Source organism: Sinocyclocheilus anshuiensis, unplaced genomic scaffold (assembly GCF_001515605.1).
Source record: "Sinocyclocheilus anshuiensis isolate Anshui unplaced genomic scaffold, SAMN03320099.WGS_v1.1 scaffold536, whole genome shotgun sequence".
NCBI classification, from domain to species: Eukaryota; Metazoa; Chordata; class Actinopteri; order Cypriniformes; family Cyprinidae; genus Sinocyclocheilus; species Sinocyclocheilus anshuiensis.
In genome coordinates, this window is record NW_015557179.1 from 256,239 (window position 1) to 274,248 (window position 18,010).

The 18,010-nt window shown below is 36.4% G+C and overlaps 3 protein-coding genes and 1 pseudogene across 6 annotated transcripts; 3 read left to right on the forward strand and 1 right to left on the reverse strand.

Moving 5' to 3' along the window:
• Window positions 1-543: 543 nt before the first annotated feature.
• LOC107678520 (basal body-orientation factor 1-like) lies at window positions 544-6,325 on the forward strand (annotated as a pseudogene).
• A 747-nt stretch (window positions 6,326-7,072) lies between these two features.
• On the forward strand, window positions 7,073-10,612 carry LOC107678492 (protein YIPF7-like). Its single transcript, XM_016473772.1, has 6 exons — window positions 7,073-7,105; window positions 7,298-7,440; window positions 7,553-7,686; window positions 8,806-8,951; window positions 9,079-9,260; window positions 10,311-10,612. The coding sequence occupies exons 1-6, from the start codon at window positions 7,073-7,075 to the stop codon at window positions 10,471-10,473; spliced, it is 801 nt and encodes a 266-aa protein (XP_016329258.1). The 3' UTR covers window positions 10,474-10,612.
• A 396-nt stretch (window positions 10,613-11,008) lies between these two features.
• LOC107678555 (glutaredoxin domain-containing cysteine-rich protein 1-like) lies at window positions 11,009-14,366 on the reverse strand. Of its 3 annotated transcripts, XM_016473859.1 has the most exons (3): window positions 14,289-14,366; window positions 12,063-12,471; window positions 11,009-11,173 (listed from the first exon to the last, which is right to left on the reverse strand). In XM_016473859.1, the coding sequence occupies exons 1-3, from the start codon at window positions 14,318-14,320 to the stop codon at window positions 11,138-11,140; spliced, it is 477 nt and encodes a 158-aa protein (XP_016329345.1). In that variant the 5' UTR covers window positions 14,321-14,366; the 3' UTR covers window positions 11,009-11,137. The 3 variants fall into 3 exon arrangements, with proteins under 3 accessions (XP_016329345.1, XP_016329344.1, XP_016329343.1); XM_016473858.1 differs by lacking the exon at window positions 14,289-14,366 and having other exon boundaries at window positions 12,070-12,712; XM_016473857.1 differs by lacking the exon at window positions 14,289-14,366 and having other exon boundaries at window positions 12,063-12,712.
• A 254-nt stretch (window positions 14,367-14,620) lies between these two features.
• Window positions 14,621-17,452, forward strand: pomk (protein O-mannose kinase). Of its 2 annotated transcripts, none has more exons than XM_016473855.1 (3): window positions 14,621-14,850; window positions 15,157-15,446; window positions 16,615-17,452. In XM_016473855.1, the coding sequence occupies exons 2-3, from the start codon at window positions 15,171-15,173 to the stop codon at window positions 17,380-17,382; spliced, it is 1,044 nt and encodes a 347-aa protein (XP_016329341.1). In that variant the 5' UTR covers window positions 14,621-14,850; window positions 15,157-15,170; the 3' UTR covers window positions 17,383-17,452. The 2 variants fall into 2 exon arrangements, with proteins under 2 accessions (XP_016329341.1, XP_016329340.1); XM_016473854.1 differs by having other exon boundaries at window positions 14,621-14,796.
• Window positions 17,453-18,010: the final 558 nt, after the last annotated feature.

Below are 18,010 nucleotides of genomic sequence, written 5' to 3' on the forward strand. Positions count from 1 at the left end.
TAAATAAATAAGCAGCTATTTGTAAGAGCTTTTGTGTTTGTGTGCTTTTTTTGTGCAAGTAGGTGAATGCTTATTAACAATACAAATGGTTTGTTTTCAGTTTCTGATATGGACATGAGTTATGCATATCTAAAAAGAGAATGAGGCCACAATATAATGGTCACGTTCACTACAAAAAGATAATAGCTTTTTACTCTAAAATGTGCGTTATTACAGTGTGAAGTACATGTACAGTACTTTATTGCAGTGCGGGGGTCTGTATTCTTTTACGTGGAAGGCTGCATTATGTTATTGATAATTAGTAAAGAGAATTTTTCATCCGTATTTCAGTTGGTCACAAATGTTTGATACAACATTAAAAATAGTTAAGATTTAAAAACCTTGACAATAAAGGTTATTAAAGATTTTATGGAAAATAAAAAGTTTCCAGCTTGTTTATACCGACCCATGTGACGTGCAACAGTCTCCATGGCAACAGGCCTAAACAAACTAGTCCTGCAGGAGCAGGTCAATAAACGCTGCTGATCGAAGCACAGAGAGAAGATGCCGATTAAAAAATGAAAGAAAGGAAAAGGGTGAGTAAAAACGCATTGATCTGTCCGTTGATTCCAATATATCCTTGCGTTTGTTTGGAAAAACTGCTAATCCAACTAGTTTTAATAACTGGAAAAGTATATCTGACTGCATAGTTTACTTTATGATCTTGATTATTCGCATCTCTCTATCTATATATATATACATATAGAAAAGGAAAGAAAGATCCAAGCAAGAGTCAAAACGAGAAAAGGAGTCTGATACAGAGAGGGCAAAAGCAAACGCGGCTCTGTGGGAGGCCAGGTGTGATCTGACGGAGGGTTCACGCGTGGAGTGACGTTACCGTGAAACAGCGCGAAGACTGAGCAAAATCACCCAGCAGCTCACTGATCTACAGCACAACACTGAGAAGAACAGCATCGAGATCATCGCTGTTCTGAGGAACAAAGACCTGCAAAACGAGGAGAAGGCATTTAATGCATTTGATTATTACAGCTACAGTACATACACACATGGTTTTCTTTTCAAGTCTTATTCTCATATTGTTTCATCATTGTCATCATCTGCTTCCAAAAGTTTAAAAAGCAGGTCATAAAAGTAATCCATATGAATCAAGCAGTTTAATACAAATCTTCTGAGGAGACACGATTGCTTTATGTAATAGGTTTAATTTTATATAAACGTTGCACATATTATAAATTGAAACATGTTTGCGTCACACTCAAGAACCAATGAGGTTTGTTCTTGCGCATCAAGCAAGTGCAGTTGAGCATTTATACTGTATGATGTGCTCTATGTATGTACATTGATCAATGTTTATATGTGAATAAAAGCCTAAATTAAACTTCGACTTCATCATATAAAGTGATTGTGTCTCTTCAGAAGACTTGGATTATTAAACCTTTTGGTTCCTATGGAGGACATTTATGATCTCTTAAAGGGGTCATATGATGCGATTTCAATTTTTCCTTTCTCTTTGGAGTGTTACAAGCTCTTGGTGCATAAAGAAGATCTGTAAAGTTGCAAAGACTAAAGTCTCAAATCCAAAGAGATATTCTTTATAAAAGTTAAGAGTCAGCCACGCATAATGTTATTTTTAGCAACATCATATGACCCCTTTAATGAATTTTTTAAGTTTTTATATAATACACTTTCGATAGAGGCACTGAAACTTCATTTGTGTTTCGAAGATGACGAGCGAAAGTCTTATGGGTTTTGGAACAACTTGGGAGTGAGTAAATTATGACAATTTTCATTTTGGGGTAAACTAACCCTTTAAAATGTTGTTTTCTCAGATAATGGCACTGGAACAACAAATACAGCTTGAGAAAACAAGGGCCTCTCAGGAAAAAGAGAACTTGGTAAGAAATGTCATTACTCATTTGGGAAAACAAGGATAAATTCAGTCTTTGTTCTTATTGTGGTTTGAGCTTTATTTTGTCAGATTAATGTTTTAAAACAAAGATTGCAATAATTGAAAATACACCATCAATACAAATCATGAAAATACAATGTTTGAAAAATAGAAAGTCATCCATTTAAATAGATAAATAGCCATTCACTTAAAAAAAATTAATTCCATCTATACAGCAACTGTATACAAGTGAACGATAATGATAATGCCATTTTTACATAACTAAAAGTATCATCTTTGTGAACATTAATTTGAACACTGGCATTTCTTTCATTAATAATGGATAATAGATAATACTCAACAGATACATTTTTATATTAAACACAGTTTTTCCCAGTCCAGTGTTATTTTTTAACAGGAACTGATCAGGTCATTCGTGTTCTCACTGCCTTGTTGCTGACTGCTCAGCGTTTCTCACTGATTGTCATCACAGGCCGCTCAATACAAACTAAAGATCAATGAGCTGGAGGAGAAGTTTAACAAGAGATCTAGCGAGTTCAACATGATTCAAGAGGAGCTTAAGATCATCAATGACTTCCTTAAGAAGAAGCCCCAAATGGAGCAAGAACTTAAAAATGTATAATTTACTCTATTTATTTCATGTACACAGTTTTGCAGAGGTACTAGTATAGAGTGCTATGTCTGTTATAACATCACCATTGTTTGTACAGATGAAAGAAACTATGGACAATGCAGATCTAGAACACAAGAAAACACTTGCAAGAATGGAGCAAAAGTTCTTCAATAATAAGGTATATACTAAAAAACATTTCAGCAAAATCTTCCTCATTCTCTCTCTCAGTGTCTCTCTCATTCTACATTCATTAGGTTCATCTAGAGAAGGAAGCTGAGCAAAAGATTGCTGTGCTTGCAGAAAGAGCTCACAATGAAGCCATCATGTATGTATCTTCTCCATCTCTCCCAGTATCCCAGCACCACTACACATTTCTACCTGATGCCTTTGGAACTGTTTGTGAGATACATTTTGCATGAGATAAATGAGATGACATCCTCCATCTCGGCCCTATCAGACAGCTGGATGACGCATCTCGCTCCATGTTCAAGGAGAATGTGCGACTAAATAAGGCATTGGGTTACCACATCAAAGAGGTGGAGGATCTGCGGAAGAGAAATGCAGCGCTGGCAGAAGAGAACAACATCCTTAGTCTGCATAAGGTGAGACACACTGTAGTTCACCAAGACTACCATTTAATAGTTTGAGGTCAGTTTTTTTTTTTCTTCTTTTTTTGTTTGAAAGAAATTAATACTTTTATTCAGCAAGGATGCATAAAATTCATTAGAGGTGACAGTAAAGACTTACATTATTACAATTATTTTACTTGTTACATTATTATATTGTATTAATTATAATTTATGTATACTATATTATTTATTATACTACATCATTAAAAATTATAATTACAACTTTCTTGGGCACTCACATAAATGCACACATGCACAAATAAAATGAAATTCAAAATTAGCTTAATTAGACCCTTGTCTACTATAAAGCTTGCCTATGAAGTAGCAGACATTTATAATGACCAGTTTCATTGGAACCCACAATTTCATTCACCCTGCAGGAGATGAGTCAGGACACCTCAAATGACACCATATCTAAGCTTACAGCCCAGCGGAGCACAGTTTCTGGGCTGAGGGCCAAGGTGTTCACGCTGGAGCAGGCCCTGGCCAGCAGGGTGGCTGAGTTTGAGTGGGAGAAGGCTGATATCAAGGAGTTTGCTGCAGTCAGGAGTCAGGCCAGCGGCGTAGAGCTGGACAAACTGCAGAAGCTCCTGAGCGTACAGGACAGAGAGCTGAGCCGAGTGAAGAGAATAGCCCGCAGCATAGTGGAGCAGCGCTCAGACATGGAGATCCTGTTCTATGAGGCTCTGAACCACGTGAAGCAGGAGATGCTAATGCAAAGGTGCACTTCACTATTCATTCATTCATACACTCTCTTTGCAAAAAACACACCTTCACTGCATGATGCAGCCTATTTGTGACCCTGGACCACAAAACCAGTCATAAGGTTCAGTTTTTTTGAGATTTAAAATCTGGAATCTGACGGTGCAAAAAAAAAAAAATACTGAGAAAATCGCCTTTAAAGTTGTCCAAATGAAGTTCTTAGCAATGCATATTACTAATCAAAAATTAAGTTATGATATATTTACGGTAGGGAATCTACAAAATATTTTCATGGAACATGATCTTTACTTAATATCCTAATGATTTTTGGCATAAAAGAAAAATTGATAATTTTGACCCATACAATGTTTTTTTTTTTGGCTATTGCTAAAAATATACCCAAGTGACTTAAGACTGGTTTTGTGCTCCAGGGTCACATTTGATAGAAAGCAGTTTGAATGCACCCAAAATTCAGGATATACAGGGTCATTTCCCCCCATGATTTTTGTCTTATATTTATATCAGTGCTGTTTTTCTTGATTATCAGCACTATTGTGAATGTCGTGTTGATTTAATAAAATAATTCAATAAAAAATAAGTTAGCATTTTGAGTTACATTTTAGACACAATATTCTCTGGTTTTGCTTTATTTTTTCAACAAAAATTTCCAAATAAAACTACAGAAGAACTGTTTTGTGTCTCCAACAAAACACATCGGTGTTTCGTTTCTGAATAAATTCACGTTTTGGACAAATGAATTCAGTGAATGATTCAGTGACTGAATTAATTAGCTTTTTGCACAAATCATTTGAATGAATGACTCAATAACTTAACTCGTTCAGACAGTGACTTGCCGCCACCGACTGGTGGTTTTAGTTTCATATATAAACGTTCATTTTAATTTCATAATGAAATATTAAAAAATAATACTTTTTTTTTTCATTATGTATGTAATTGTAAATGCAGTAGGAAATGCATTCAAGTCACATCTGAACTGTATTAAACAGTCTGTGTAAATACATCTAAATGCCACTTTAGATGCAGCTTCTGTGCTACTACTGCGGTGCAAAGATGGATGTTGTCAAAGCTGATTTCAATCAATTCGATAAAATCCCATAAAATATTAAGATAGAATTTTTTTTCTCAATATCACACACCCCTAATTAATTCTAGAAATAAAAGTTAACAAGCAAGAGATCCAGGCTCCAGTTTACTGCAAAACCTTCAAGCCTTTTTTACATAAATTATATTATAAGCGACATTATGTATTTCAGACAGGAAGCAGAAGTAAATCATAGCAGGCGGATGGATGAGTTCCTATCAGGCAGAAGGGAGAACGCTCACATTCACACCATCAACAGAACACCCCACAGCACTTCCATTGGTATGGACGAGGCTGAAAAAGGGTGAGGATCTTATGCTTATTTTGTGTTTTTAGACAATTTTCAAAATTCTCTTCTGATGAAATGATAACTAAAAGATGCTTTTTTGTGTTATTTCATCAGCAATCTGAAGAAAGCATAAGTGAACATATCAGAGATGACCTGGGAGCAAAGAGAGAGAGTTCTCAGACTGGTCTTTGCTAAAATGAATAACCTGAAATCAAAGTAAGTATTTATTATTATCTTACATATTAAGATAAATTGTAAATTTGTCATAATCTCTTTGGTATGGTATCATCTGCCTTGAAAGAAAAAGCAGAGTTGGTGAGACAAAGATAGTAATAATGACATAGTAAAAAAAAAATTATAATAAAAATTTAAACCTTGAGCTTATTTGCACCTCTCAATTTATGAGTATCAAAAGCAGATTCAGAACTTTCAGGACACTGAATCAAAGGAGTAACAAATGTGTATTTTCATGGCACTTTTGTTTTCTACAATTCTGAAGGAAACCAATTCATGCTCCAGCTCTGACAGAGTCTGATGGGAACCAGTGTAGCAGCAGTCCAGGGTGAGACATGCCTACAAATCTATGGTTTTCTGGTTGATCAAATAAGATTGGACACTTATCAATCAAGTCATCTATTTTTAATATAATTCTGAACGTCATCAATTATTATTCATACAAAAGTTTAAAAACATGTCAGTTCAAAACATCACTTTGACTTTGCAGAGCAGCAAAAAGAGGAAAACAATGGCGGTGAATACTTTCTGCAGACTTTTTGTTCTGCCCTATCGCACATAGACATAATTTGCAGTTATCTGTCTGTCTTTTCCACAGGAATGAAGAGAAGGAATCCCATGCAAGCTTTTTAACCCAAGCACCAGTTTCCAGTATGAGCTCCAGTGTTCTGCCAGACCTGTAGATCATCTGACCTCATCACAGTTAAGAGAGCTAAATAATGTCAAAGTATAAGTTAAATATTGCATATCAGCTATGAAATACCTGGAAGTGTTCATGAATGTCTAAACTACAAATTATAAGAATTTTAATGTAGAAATGCCTGTTTATCAACACTGATAATGTTGGCATTGAAGATTAGACATGAGGGACACTGAGTGAAATAATATTCAGGAGGACTTAAAAAGTCTAGGCATAAAACCACCCACAATATTAAATTGTCATTTTTAGTGCAAACAAACAATTCAAACAGTATTTAATATAAAAAAATAGTCTAGCAGTTTACTGAACATGGACATAACTTTGACCTTTTTGATTTATGTCTTCTGATGCCTTTTTTATAGCTGGATTGTTTCATAGACATCGAATAATAACATAACTAAATGTAACTAAAATAACATTTTAATGGGAAGATGGTGAAATTGTTATCATGTAAGGTAATTTTTCTAAGTAATGATGTATTTTTGAAAATCTAAAAAATACTATACTGTTTCATTAAGAGGTTATTCATATTAGGGGAAATGTACTGTATTGGTTCCTTTGCCTAAAAAAAACGAATGTGAAAGTCAATGCTGTATTTAGACATTTTTGTAAACATTCGCAAACATTGAGCCTATACTGTAAAGATGCTGCATTTTTTGCTGTTATAAAGTGTTAGACATAATCTTTACTGATGTTTGTCTCTTTATTTTAAGGTGTATATTTTCAAATAACAAGAATGTCATTTTTTGTCCTACCTTTATTTCTGTAACTGTGTTCATTTTCATGAACAGATACAGAGGATATGATTTAATTGTACAGCAGTTGTACTGAACATTGAGTGATGAGCATGTCATCAGTCAGTAGATCCAGAGATCATCAGGATGGCTTTACAACATGACCTGCCAGCACACTGACAGTGCTGCTCATGTCCCACAAGCAAATATAGAAGACTATTAATAGCATCTCATACACACATACAGCAAAACAGCTGCTCAGTGACCAAGCAAAGACTCGGTGCAAACAAACCAAGATCTTCAAATCAAACCCTGACTTTAAAGGACACGTAAAGGTAAGAACTTAAATTCAGAACTGTTTTATACCACAAATGAACTTGTGTAGACATTCCTCATTACTTTAAGCAGAACGGGAGACTTCCAAAACTTTGAACAAGACTTCTGTCAGTCTGGATATTATATGGATGGTCAGCAGGAGGATGTATATGGCTATGATCCAGTCTACGTCAATCCAGAATACCATGAAGTGTAAGTGTAAATGCATACATGTGTTTGATATCTCATTTATTAAGGTATATCAGCTAATGTGTTTCTGTGTGCAATGTAAATGTTGATTCATTATTTACTGTCTGATCATCAGTGATAATTCCGCACATTTAGCAGATGAATATACCACTACAGCATCTTATAGTGGACAAGTGTATCAGCCTGTAGCGCCACCCGAGCAAACAGAATATATAGACTCATATGAGGAAGAGCCGCCACTCTTAGAAGGTAATAAATATAATTTATAAGAAAACATCTTTAAGCTGAAGTGTGTAATTCTGCACCACTGAACAGAACCGCAAAAAAAAAAAAAGTTACACACACATATATATATATTTATGTGTCTGTGTGTGATTTTTTATTTTATTTTTCAAAACGGAAAAAAAAAACCTTGCCCCACCACAACTTAAGCCATTGGTGGGGTCAAGGGCGAGTCAAGTCACACATTTTCATAGGCTAAATTCACTCATTTTTATCCATCTGTTTACCTGTCGTAAAACAGTCAGTTTATGCTTTTTGATACTGCACACTGGTATTTGTTATATTATTTTAATGTCTTTTCATAATCATAAACACTGGTTTGAAGAGCAAATAGTTGTACTGTTTACTGCACTTTGTTATTCTTCTTGTTATTTACCTATAGCGGCTAATGAAGTGGAAGTATCGCACATTCACAGAAAATAGCTTACTTCTGCGTTGCAAAATAAAGTAATACACACAACTGGGAATTTCGTGTGAAGGTGAAGAATTTCCCCACGCAGATTTCGCAACAGGTTTAAAGTTCTTTATGTGAATTCTAATTGATTTGAAAGTGACCTCTGTGTGAGCTGTGCATCATACATCAAAACTATCGACAATCGACCTTTTTCCTGCGAAATTTTGCAGATATTTCTCAAATGTGACCACACCCTAAAGGGATAGTCAACCCAAACATGAACATTTTGTCATCATTTACTTACCCTCAAGGTGTTCCAAACCTGCATGAGTTTCTTCGTCTGATAAACACAAAAGAAGATATTTTGAAGAATGTTCCCGGTATTCACTTCCATAGTATGCAAAAAAAAAATGCTATTAAAGTCCATGGTTACCAGCAACTGGTTACCAACATATTCTCTCTCTCTCTCTCTCTCTCTCTCTCTCTCTTTTTGTATATTTGTCTTCAACAAAAGAAAGAAACTCATACAGGCTTGGAAAAACATGAGACAAATTTTCATTTTTGGGTGAACTATCCCTTTAACACTGCAAACTTCAGCTTTAAAAAAGAAAGGGCATTTTATGCATTAATCAAACTTAATATAAATATTTTTTTTTTAATTAAAAATATGTGTATTTTTTTTTTCCACAGAGTTGAGGGCATCAACTTTGACCATATTTGGCAGAAGACTCTGACTGTGTTAAATCCACTGAAGCCTGCTGATGGCAGTATTATGAATGAGACAGACCTCACTGGGCCTGTTCTCTTCTGCATTGCTCTGGGAGCCACACTATTGATGGCACATCCTGAACCTTTGTGAAACCATTAACTAGAGGTACACAGTAAATTGTATTGCAGAGGAAATGAAAATATATGTAATGTCCAGAGCATGTACCTGTGGATTTGTGTGTGTATTCTCTCGGCAGGCAGGGCAAGCACACTTTGGGTATGTGTATGGCATCAGTGCTCTGGGATGTGTGGGGATGTACATGCTGTTGAACCTGAAGAGCAGTTACAGCATATCCTGTGGCTGTGTGGTGAGTGTGCTGGGATACTGCCTCCTTCCAATGGTGGGACTCTCTGCCTTTGCTGTTCTTTATTCCCTTCAGTGAGTATCCATAACTGTATAGAAACATTTACCATTTCTTTGAGCGTTTTATAGCCACAACAAATAATAAAAAAAACACAGTTTTACATTTTCCATACACTCTTTCCACTCATTCTTTCCATACAAGAATGATAACTATAACCATAAATATATTAGCATCTAAACCAATGCACCATGGTACAGTCAGAATGAGAGTTCACATAGCTGATAAAAGCATCACAATAATCCACAAGACTCCAGTCCATCATTGTACATCTTGTGAACCGAAAAGCTGCGCATTTATAAGAAACAAATCTATCATTAAGACGTTTTAACTTTAAACTGTCACTTCTGGCCAAAATACGAGTCCATAATCCATAATAACGAGTCGTGTGGATTACTTGAGGATTATTGTGATGTATTTATCAGCTCTTTAGACTCTCTTTCTGACGGCACCCATTCACTGCAGAGGATCCACTGGTGAGCAAGTGATGTAATGCTACATTTCTCCAAATCTGTTCTGTTGAGAAACAAACTCATCTGCATCTTGGATGGCTTGAGTATGTGTAAATTTCCAGCAAATTTTCATTTTTGGGTCAACTATTTCTTTAGATGTTCAAGTTCTTTAAAGCAGGATGGATTCTGATTGGCTATTAACGTTTTTTATTATTGTTTATCAGCGTTCTGAAAGTGATTCAAATCACATTGTTCCTCTGTGCCATTATCATTATAGTTGCGGTGTGGACTCTTGATATTCTTTTAACTTTAGAAGTTTTTTAAACTATGTCTTTATTGTTATCGTTATAATTATCATGCTTGGTGTGAACAGACCTTTAACATTCATGGAACCTGTTGAATAAAAAGTTCTTTATACTGGAAAATGGTTCTTTAGATTATTCAAATGTACTTCACACTACAACTACAAAACAATGCTGTTTAAAGAACTGTTTACTGAAAACTTCTTTGGGGAACCCAAAATTCAAAAAACCCCTTTTGGAACCTTTATTTTGAAGACTGTATAATTTCAAGTATGTTGCATGTGAATAACAAGTGGCTTTTATTTTAATGCAGAGGGCTCTTGGGAACGCTGTTGGCCTTGTTTGTGATTAGCTGGTGCAGTCTATCAGCTTCTAAGATCTTCAGTTCCACTCTTGACATGAGTGGGCAGCAGCTGCTGGTGGCCTATCCCTGCGCTCTTCTGTACGGGGTCTTCGCTCTCCTAACTGTCTTCTGAAATCTCAACTATTATAAGAGATTATCACTCTAAGATCAGATGAAAATCCAGTTTGCACATAATTCACATTGCTTGTCAAAGTGGAGGCAAATCAAAGTTACTGTACATTTTTATCAGATGAATAAAAAACAAAAAGCTAACTTGAAGAGCCGGGTTAGCAAAATAATTTTTGATATTAGAATGCACACATAACTGATACTAGATGAATCAAAAATTTATATTCCAAAAATTATGAACAAAAATAAAAAGGTTTGTATGACTTTTTTGTTTTTATTGCATTAAAACTGTATGTATAATATGTATAAAACTTGATTAAAACATCTTATTGTCTAAAAAAAATCACAATAATTTAATCACAAACAATGAAAGGTCAAAATAAAGAAAAGACACCTCAAACATAGGCAAACAGAATGCTCCAAGCAACCATTTGACTTTACAGATACCTTCGGTTCCTTTTTTCAAAAATGCTTTCGCAAAACGTGAATATAAAATATATTTACAGAACTACAATATACACAAATATTGAGAAGCACTTATAAACAAAAAACATTGGCCGCTGATCATCACTTTCACACACTCAAGCCTGTTGCACATCCACCCAGGGTGACGTTGTGACCCAGCATCCTCTGCTGCAGGACATCCAGGGCTGTTTTCAGACAAAATCTCATGGTCTTTTAGGCCGGTTCATAATAAGGGAATCCTTTGAAAGACACACATTATTTATTAATTTATTAGACACACATTATAGATTAATGATGAAATAGTTTACAAATCTGAAATTAACTTGTTATAGAATTAGGATAAATATTTATATATATATATATATATATATATTTCTTCAAGAGTAAGTAATTTACAGGTTAATAATAGTAACATTATACACTGAAAACACTATGCCAAAAGATTGAAGTGAAAAATATGTACTCTAGCGGTAAAGTTTGAACATGAATTTATAACCTTATTTATTTTAAAATCTTTGATCTAAAAGTTTCTACACAAATATAAATTGTGCCACATATAAATAGTTTTAATGTAGTTTAAAATGTTTAAAAAGTAATAATAAAGAATGTGTGGTGTGTCCAAACTTTTTACTGGTTGTAACCCTTAGTAATACTTTTACATGGTAATGTAATAATTCTTATATTATTATACCAATCTGTTAATGGGTGATATATATGAAGTAAAGTCATAATTTTCCTCTGAATATGACAACTGTTGGGTGCATCTCATGAAAACACCCTCAAATCAAAAGGAAAAATAATTATATTCTGTATAAAAATGCCTATATTCTTGTGCTTAACTGTCATCAATGCACAAATCTTTCTTTTTCTAAGCATGTTATTATTTAATATTTCTTGTGATTTTAGGTTAAATATAACCTGGACATGTTATTCGGTAAACATAGCCTCTTTCTCACAGTAGCCTAATTAGTCAGTCATTATAAGGCTCACTGAGTTCCTTTTTCCAGCTATTAAAAACTCATCCATCCATTCTCCCTTTCTTCTCTTATAGGCCTACAGAAAAATATTTTCACAACTGTATTAAACATCAATAAATGTATTAATTATATTGCTCCAAATAAAACGTACCCCATACATTTGGGAGAGGTTGTTAAACAACACCTGTCCCGCGCTGACTTTATCTCTCACGCCTCGAATAGTTCCGTTCTTACTGAAGATGTTCACGCGTTTTCCGGTGAAAAGCTTCTCCTTGCTTGCACTAGCGTACATGAGCAGCTCGTCCGGTTCGCTGCCGCTGTTCTCCGGTTCTGGCCCCATCGGGCCGCTCAAATGGCTGTTTGCCTCCGTGACGGCGGGCGAGGTGGAGCGCTCTGGCTCTGAGCTCACGGTGGTGTCCGTGTCCGTGTCCGCGGAGTCTTCGAGCGCGTGCTCTCTGAACACCTCCTGCAGCACGCGACCGCTGTGCGCCGACGCCACGCGGAACCTCACTCTCCTCTCCGCTCGCTCCTCCTCAGCCCTAGATGTGCGTCGCTCCATTCTGCCGTCAAAAAAACCTACATTATACAATTTCTGTTTACCTTGAATTAGAGTGTGGCCCAGGTAAAGTGCATTGCCCTGACATGAAAGGTCTTGCCTGATCTTCAGATAAAGGGCTTGTGGCACGAGGGTGTCAATTCGACACCACATGCTTTAATATTTAATAAACGCTATCCGTGGAAACCGACTTGTGTTCTCTTATGAATAAAAGATAAATCACGTGTGGGTTAAAGAACATATTGTGTATAACTAATAACAAAAGCACCTAAAGTGTGAATTTTTTTTTTTCCACATTTCGACGATGCTTTTGAAACATTGACTCCATATGTATATATATATATATATATATATAATATAATAAAATAAAATAAATAAAATTTTAATAGCCATCACTGCACCAAGTCAATACACAACGTAAAACACTTCAACAGGTTATAAATGTTTCTGAGCTTGTATCACTAAAGAAGACATGCGGTTCTATTAAAATTACATAGGCTACTTAGATGGTATAATCACGTTTAATGCAAGTTTAAGAGCAATAAATATTTTTGAATTTCCTGACATTAGAAAGAAATACAATAATATCAACATTGACTCCAGAGGCTTGTTGAAGTTCATCAGTAGGCCTACGTTAGTAACAGAAATAGTTATCTTGAAATATGAATACTTTTAATACTGATATGAAAATATAAATATCTTGCTTTTTAAAATATTAATTTGCACTACCAGTGCTAGAAGCAGGGCGATTCTAGGATTTTCATTTTAGGGTTAGGGTGTATATATGAGGGTGTGTATATATATATATATATATGGGGGAAGTCGTGGCTTTAGAGAGTCGGACTCGTAACACAAAGGTTGCGGGTTCGAGGTGGGGGGAGTGAGCAAGGCACCGAACCCCCAACTGCTCCCCGGGCGCCGCAGCATATGCCTCTTTTTTTTTCAAAACTTTACACACGAATCCAAGAACACACACAAAATGCCTCACATCTCTTGCAAAATGAAGCACTGCATTCAAAATATCACAAACACATCTCAAAAGCAAACATTTGCAAACACCTTTGCCATAATATTAATTCCTGTTAGATTTTTGTGTGTTACATAGAGATTCGTGTGTTGTGTTTTGCAAAAAGTGTTTTATGAAAAGGCCGAGAAGGCCGAGAATTAGTGTATGGTTTTGCAGATTTGGTGTGTGCTTCTGCTGTTTGAGTGTCAGCTTTCAGAAACTGTGCCAAAGAATTGTATGAACTTGGCTTACACCACAATACAGTACAGTAAAAAATAAAATAAAAAAAGCTAATTTAGCATCCTCTGCACATTCTGCCATATTTCATTACAGCATACAGTACTATAGCAGTTTCTTGGTCTCCTGACACAAGACTAGCTATGTCTCTAGCTATATTTCTAGGCAGTCATTTCTCAGTTCTGCAAAAATGCAGTACACATAAAAAATGGTTACAAATACAATTTGACAGTCACGCGCTTGAAGGTGTACAACATGTGCTACAGTTTACTGTACATATAGAATAGTGACATTTCCATTATCTAATGTACTGGTACTGAACTGTAATTATACTGTATGTGTAACTAATTATAAAACCCCTGTAGATGATTGGCTCAGCTCTCTCGGTTGTTAGGATGCAGAGATTCTGATTGGTGTGTCATCAGTTTTGCTACCTAATTTTTAACGTACTCATTGTTAAACTTTTGAGAAATGTGTCTTTGTTTTGAATACTGAATTAATGGTTTGGGGGGAAAAAATGCCAACTAAAATCAGTTATATTAACAATCGAGAAAACTGCAATAGGACTAGATTCTTACCTAACTCTGCTATGAGTTTCCGTGATCGGCATATTCTTGTTGATTTCATGTTATTGTTAGGGCTTATATCCGTGATGAAAGTGGAGCCAGCGGTCGGAGAATCGGATCATCAAACAATTAGACATATCCGGACGGGATTAGATTTCTCGGAGGACTTCTGGGTAACACTTTACAATAACAGTACATGAATTATCATGTACTAATACCTGAATTAATAATTACTTGACTATGAACTAATGATGAGTTAAGATAAGATCGCGAGTGCAATGTTACACTGTGCTGGCGCTAGAGGGCGATGTGTCTTCCGGATACAGTGCGCTTCTCTTAATAACTTCATAGAGCGAGACAATCCGGAACAACAACATTGAGGAATCTGACGGCTTGGAACCTGAACCAGCAAATTATTCAACGCTTGCGCAACAGAAATCAGTTGTTTTGACGTCGTATGAACTGGAGGACATTGGTGTCTGCGGCTAGTGAACCAGTATAATTATACTAATGCAAACTGGTGTGTTAAAGGCATATAGTCGTAAAATCATATTAGACACGACCTCTGGGCAAAATAAGTCTCTTTTGTATTACCATTCTGTTTTCAGTACTTAAATCAAATGACATCCGTTTAAAAACGCAGTGAGCAGTTTTGACAAATTTTATGATAACAGTTGACACTCTAATAAGGCACCTAAATGCTCCCCAAATTCGAAATTCCTCAAATAGAAAGCTTTTTAAAAGTCTTTATGGATGTCATCTGTTGTGTGTGATATGCTACCGATTATAACCCAAATCTCTTATATCTGATAATCTGACTGCTGTTCTCATTTCCCTCGTGATATTTGTCTGAAATCTCTTCATGTGTTCTGATAAACAGGTTAAGATGTCATTATGGGTGGCACTGCTGTCTGTGGCACCTTTGGGACGAGGTGTGGACTGCCTGCGGTCTTGCTTTGTCTGGCAGCTCTCCTCTGCGCCAATCTGCTGCTGTATTTCTACCTAGATGCCCTGTATCAGGACACTAACCCTCTCTCAGCACACACGCAGTGCCCGCTTCGCCACTTTAAAGTGGGCACCAGGACCACCTGTACCCCTTGGCTTCAGTGCCCCGAAATTCGTGCTGAGGTCCGTCGTGTGAAGCTCATCGGACAAGGAGCTGTGAAGAAGGTGAGTTTAGCTGCAACAAATTATTATTTTAATAAACAATTCATCTGTCCATTAATTTCTTTATTAATCATTTAAACAAATGGGAAACTATACAAAAAATATAAATTTAATGTAAAAAACAAAAACATTTTAATCCGTTGTTTACAAAATTCTTATTCCACATCCTGCCCAGTATTGTCCTCCAAACAATGTGCAGTTTGAAGGCAATGAAAACAATTATAGTGAATGCATCAATGTAGGCTTTGTGCAGTTAAACTGCAAACTTGGCAACCCTGAGCACATGCATCTGTCACAGCACATGACAGGGCAAGTCGCCATAGACTAAATGCTTTTGTTTGAAGCGTTTAATATGATGCTTTCTCATGTTTAGGATAACATGGGTCGTGCACTTTTCCTGCAGCAGCTCACTCTGCATCCACCACTGTTTTTCAGTTGCTTTCTGTCTGTTTTTCCATTGCCGTTTGGATTATTGCATAAAATAAGCGATTTGAGCAACAAAAGTTAGTGGTTCTTACATGTTTTGTTCATCATGATAACATTTTAAAACAGCACTTATGAATTTTGAAACCTAAATATAATCACTAGAAGTAAAAAGGTAAATGTAGGCTATAAACAATCTACACCACGGTCATATGACTTCAACATCGCCATCACTACAGTTCCAAAAACTCTTTTAGTCTTTATTCAAAAAATATTTAACCTGAAAGATTAAGTTAAAATATTTTGCAAGGGCGTGATTATGAACACAAGGCGAAAGTGGACTAATGAGTAGATGAGTTTTCCTGTTCACTGTAATGATTTTAATGTCCCTGACAACCTTTGTAGTTCTTTATAAAGACAAGTAAAAGTAAAAAAAAAAAAAACACGGTTGGGGTATTACTGATGTATTTTATGTTGTAGAATAAAATGTGAAAATATTTTGAGCTTGTGTTAACCACAGACCCTATTTCAGACATTTAACCAAAAAACCCATTGAATTCAGGATGATGGAACCTGAAGTGCTAAAATGCGTTTCTGGGTTTTAGCCTACAAAAATACATAATCTCTGCAGTGCTCTATAGAAATGTGTTATTCACCGTTGGAAAGTGACTGTGAATGTTCATTTTTGGGTGAACTATTCCTTTAATACATCCTCAGAGACACATGATTGCATGATTGTGTTTTCTAGGTTTATCTGTCAGAGTGGCGGGGTCAGAAGGTGGCGCTCTCCGTCTTGTCATCAGAGCAGTATACAGATGATTTCCTCCACGGACTGACAATGCTACGTGCCTTGCAGAGCGCCCACGTCGTGACGCTTGTAGGGGCGTGTGAAGAGGATGGTGTGTTTGTTACGGAGTATCACCCTCTGGGATCAGCACTGACGCTTGATGCCACTCTCGCGCAAGACCGATATCACTGGCGAAACTCCTGGCATACTCGACTACAGCTGGCTATAGACTACGTCGCCTTTCTGGCGTACCTGCACAGCAGTCCGGTGGGCATCCGTGTCATGTGTGACTCCAACGACCTGCACAAAACTCTCAGCCAGTTTCTGCTCACATCTGACATGCGTCTGTTGGCCAACGACTTGGATGCGCTGCCTGAGGTGGAGAGGGGACGTCAAGGGGTGAAGTGCGGTCACCATGAGCTCACCGGGGACTTCGCTGCTCCAGAGCAGTTGTGGCCTTACGGCGAGGATGTGCAGTTCTCAGATGAAGCCATGCCTGGTTACGATGAAAAGACAGACATCTGGAAGATTCCAGATGTGACACGTTTCCTGTTGGGGAGTGTCCTGGGAAGTGATGTCATCCATTTCCACTTGTTTCAGATCTACACTGAATGCAAGAGGAATGAGCCTCACATGCGGCCGACGGCGCTTGAGGTCCTCAGTGTGTATCGCTCTGTCTACGACAGCATGATAGAGAGTCAATCACAGAGATTTAGAGATATGTTGTAGAGCGTAATGGTCATTAAAGGGGTAGTTCAACCAAAAACCTGTATGTCTTACTTTCTTTTGTAGAACTTTAAAGAAGATATTTTGAGAAATGTTCCTTATAATGGAAGCCAGTGGTCACCAAAACTGTTTGATCACCAAGGTTCTTCTAAATATCTTCTTTTGTGGGTTCCACAGAATAAGTCATACAGGTTTGAAATAAATGATAGAATTTTTAGGCGGACTGTACGTTTAAGTTTAAAAGATACCATTGCAGTGCAGTGGGTTTTGTCATACTATATTGAAGAATATGCAGCAAACTTATGACAGCAACATCCAGCAGAGGATGAGATGCAGCATCTCAGGGTTTCAGATCTGAATCCAGCTCCAAATTCTTACTTATGCGAAGACATTTTGCATAACTATACCTCATAAAAGTTCTTTTAAGTTAACTGAATAGAACTTACCTTACTGATGCCATGATTAATTGTGTGGAGTAAGTGTGGATTTAATTAAAATTTTAATAGGATATCATTATAAACACAGGACCTGCTTTGTTTTGTTCTCTCTAAGTATTTGGAAGCCTTTAATAAATCATTTTCTGAACAAACTGTGATAGTGTTGTCAATATTGTATGATAGGTGCTTTCGAA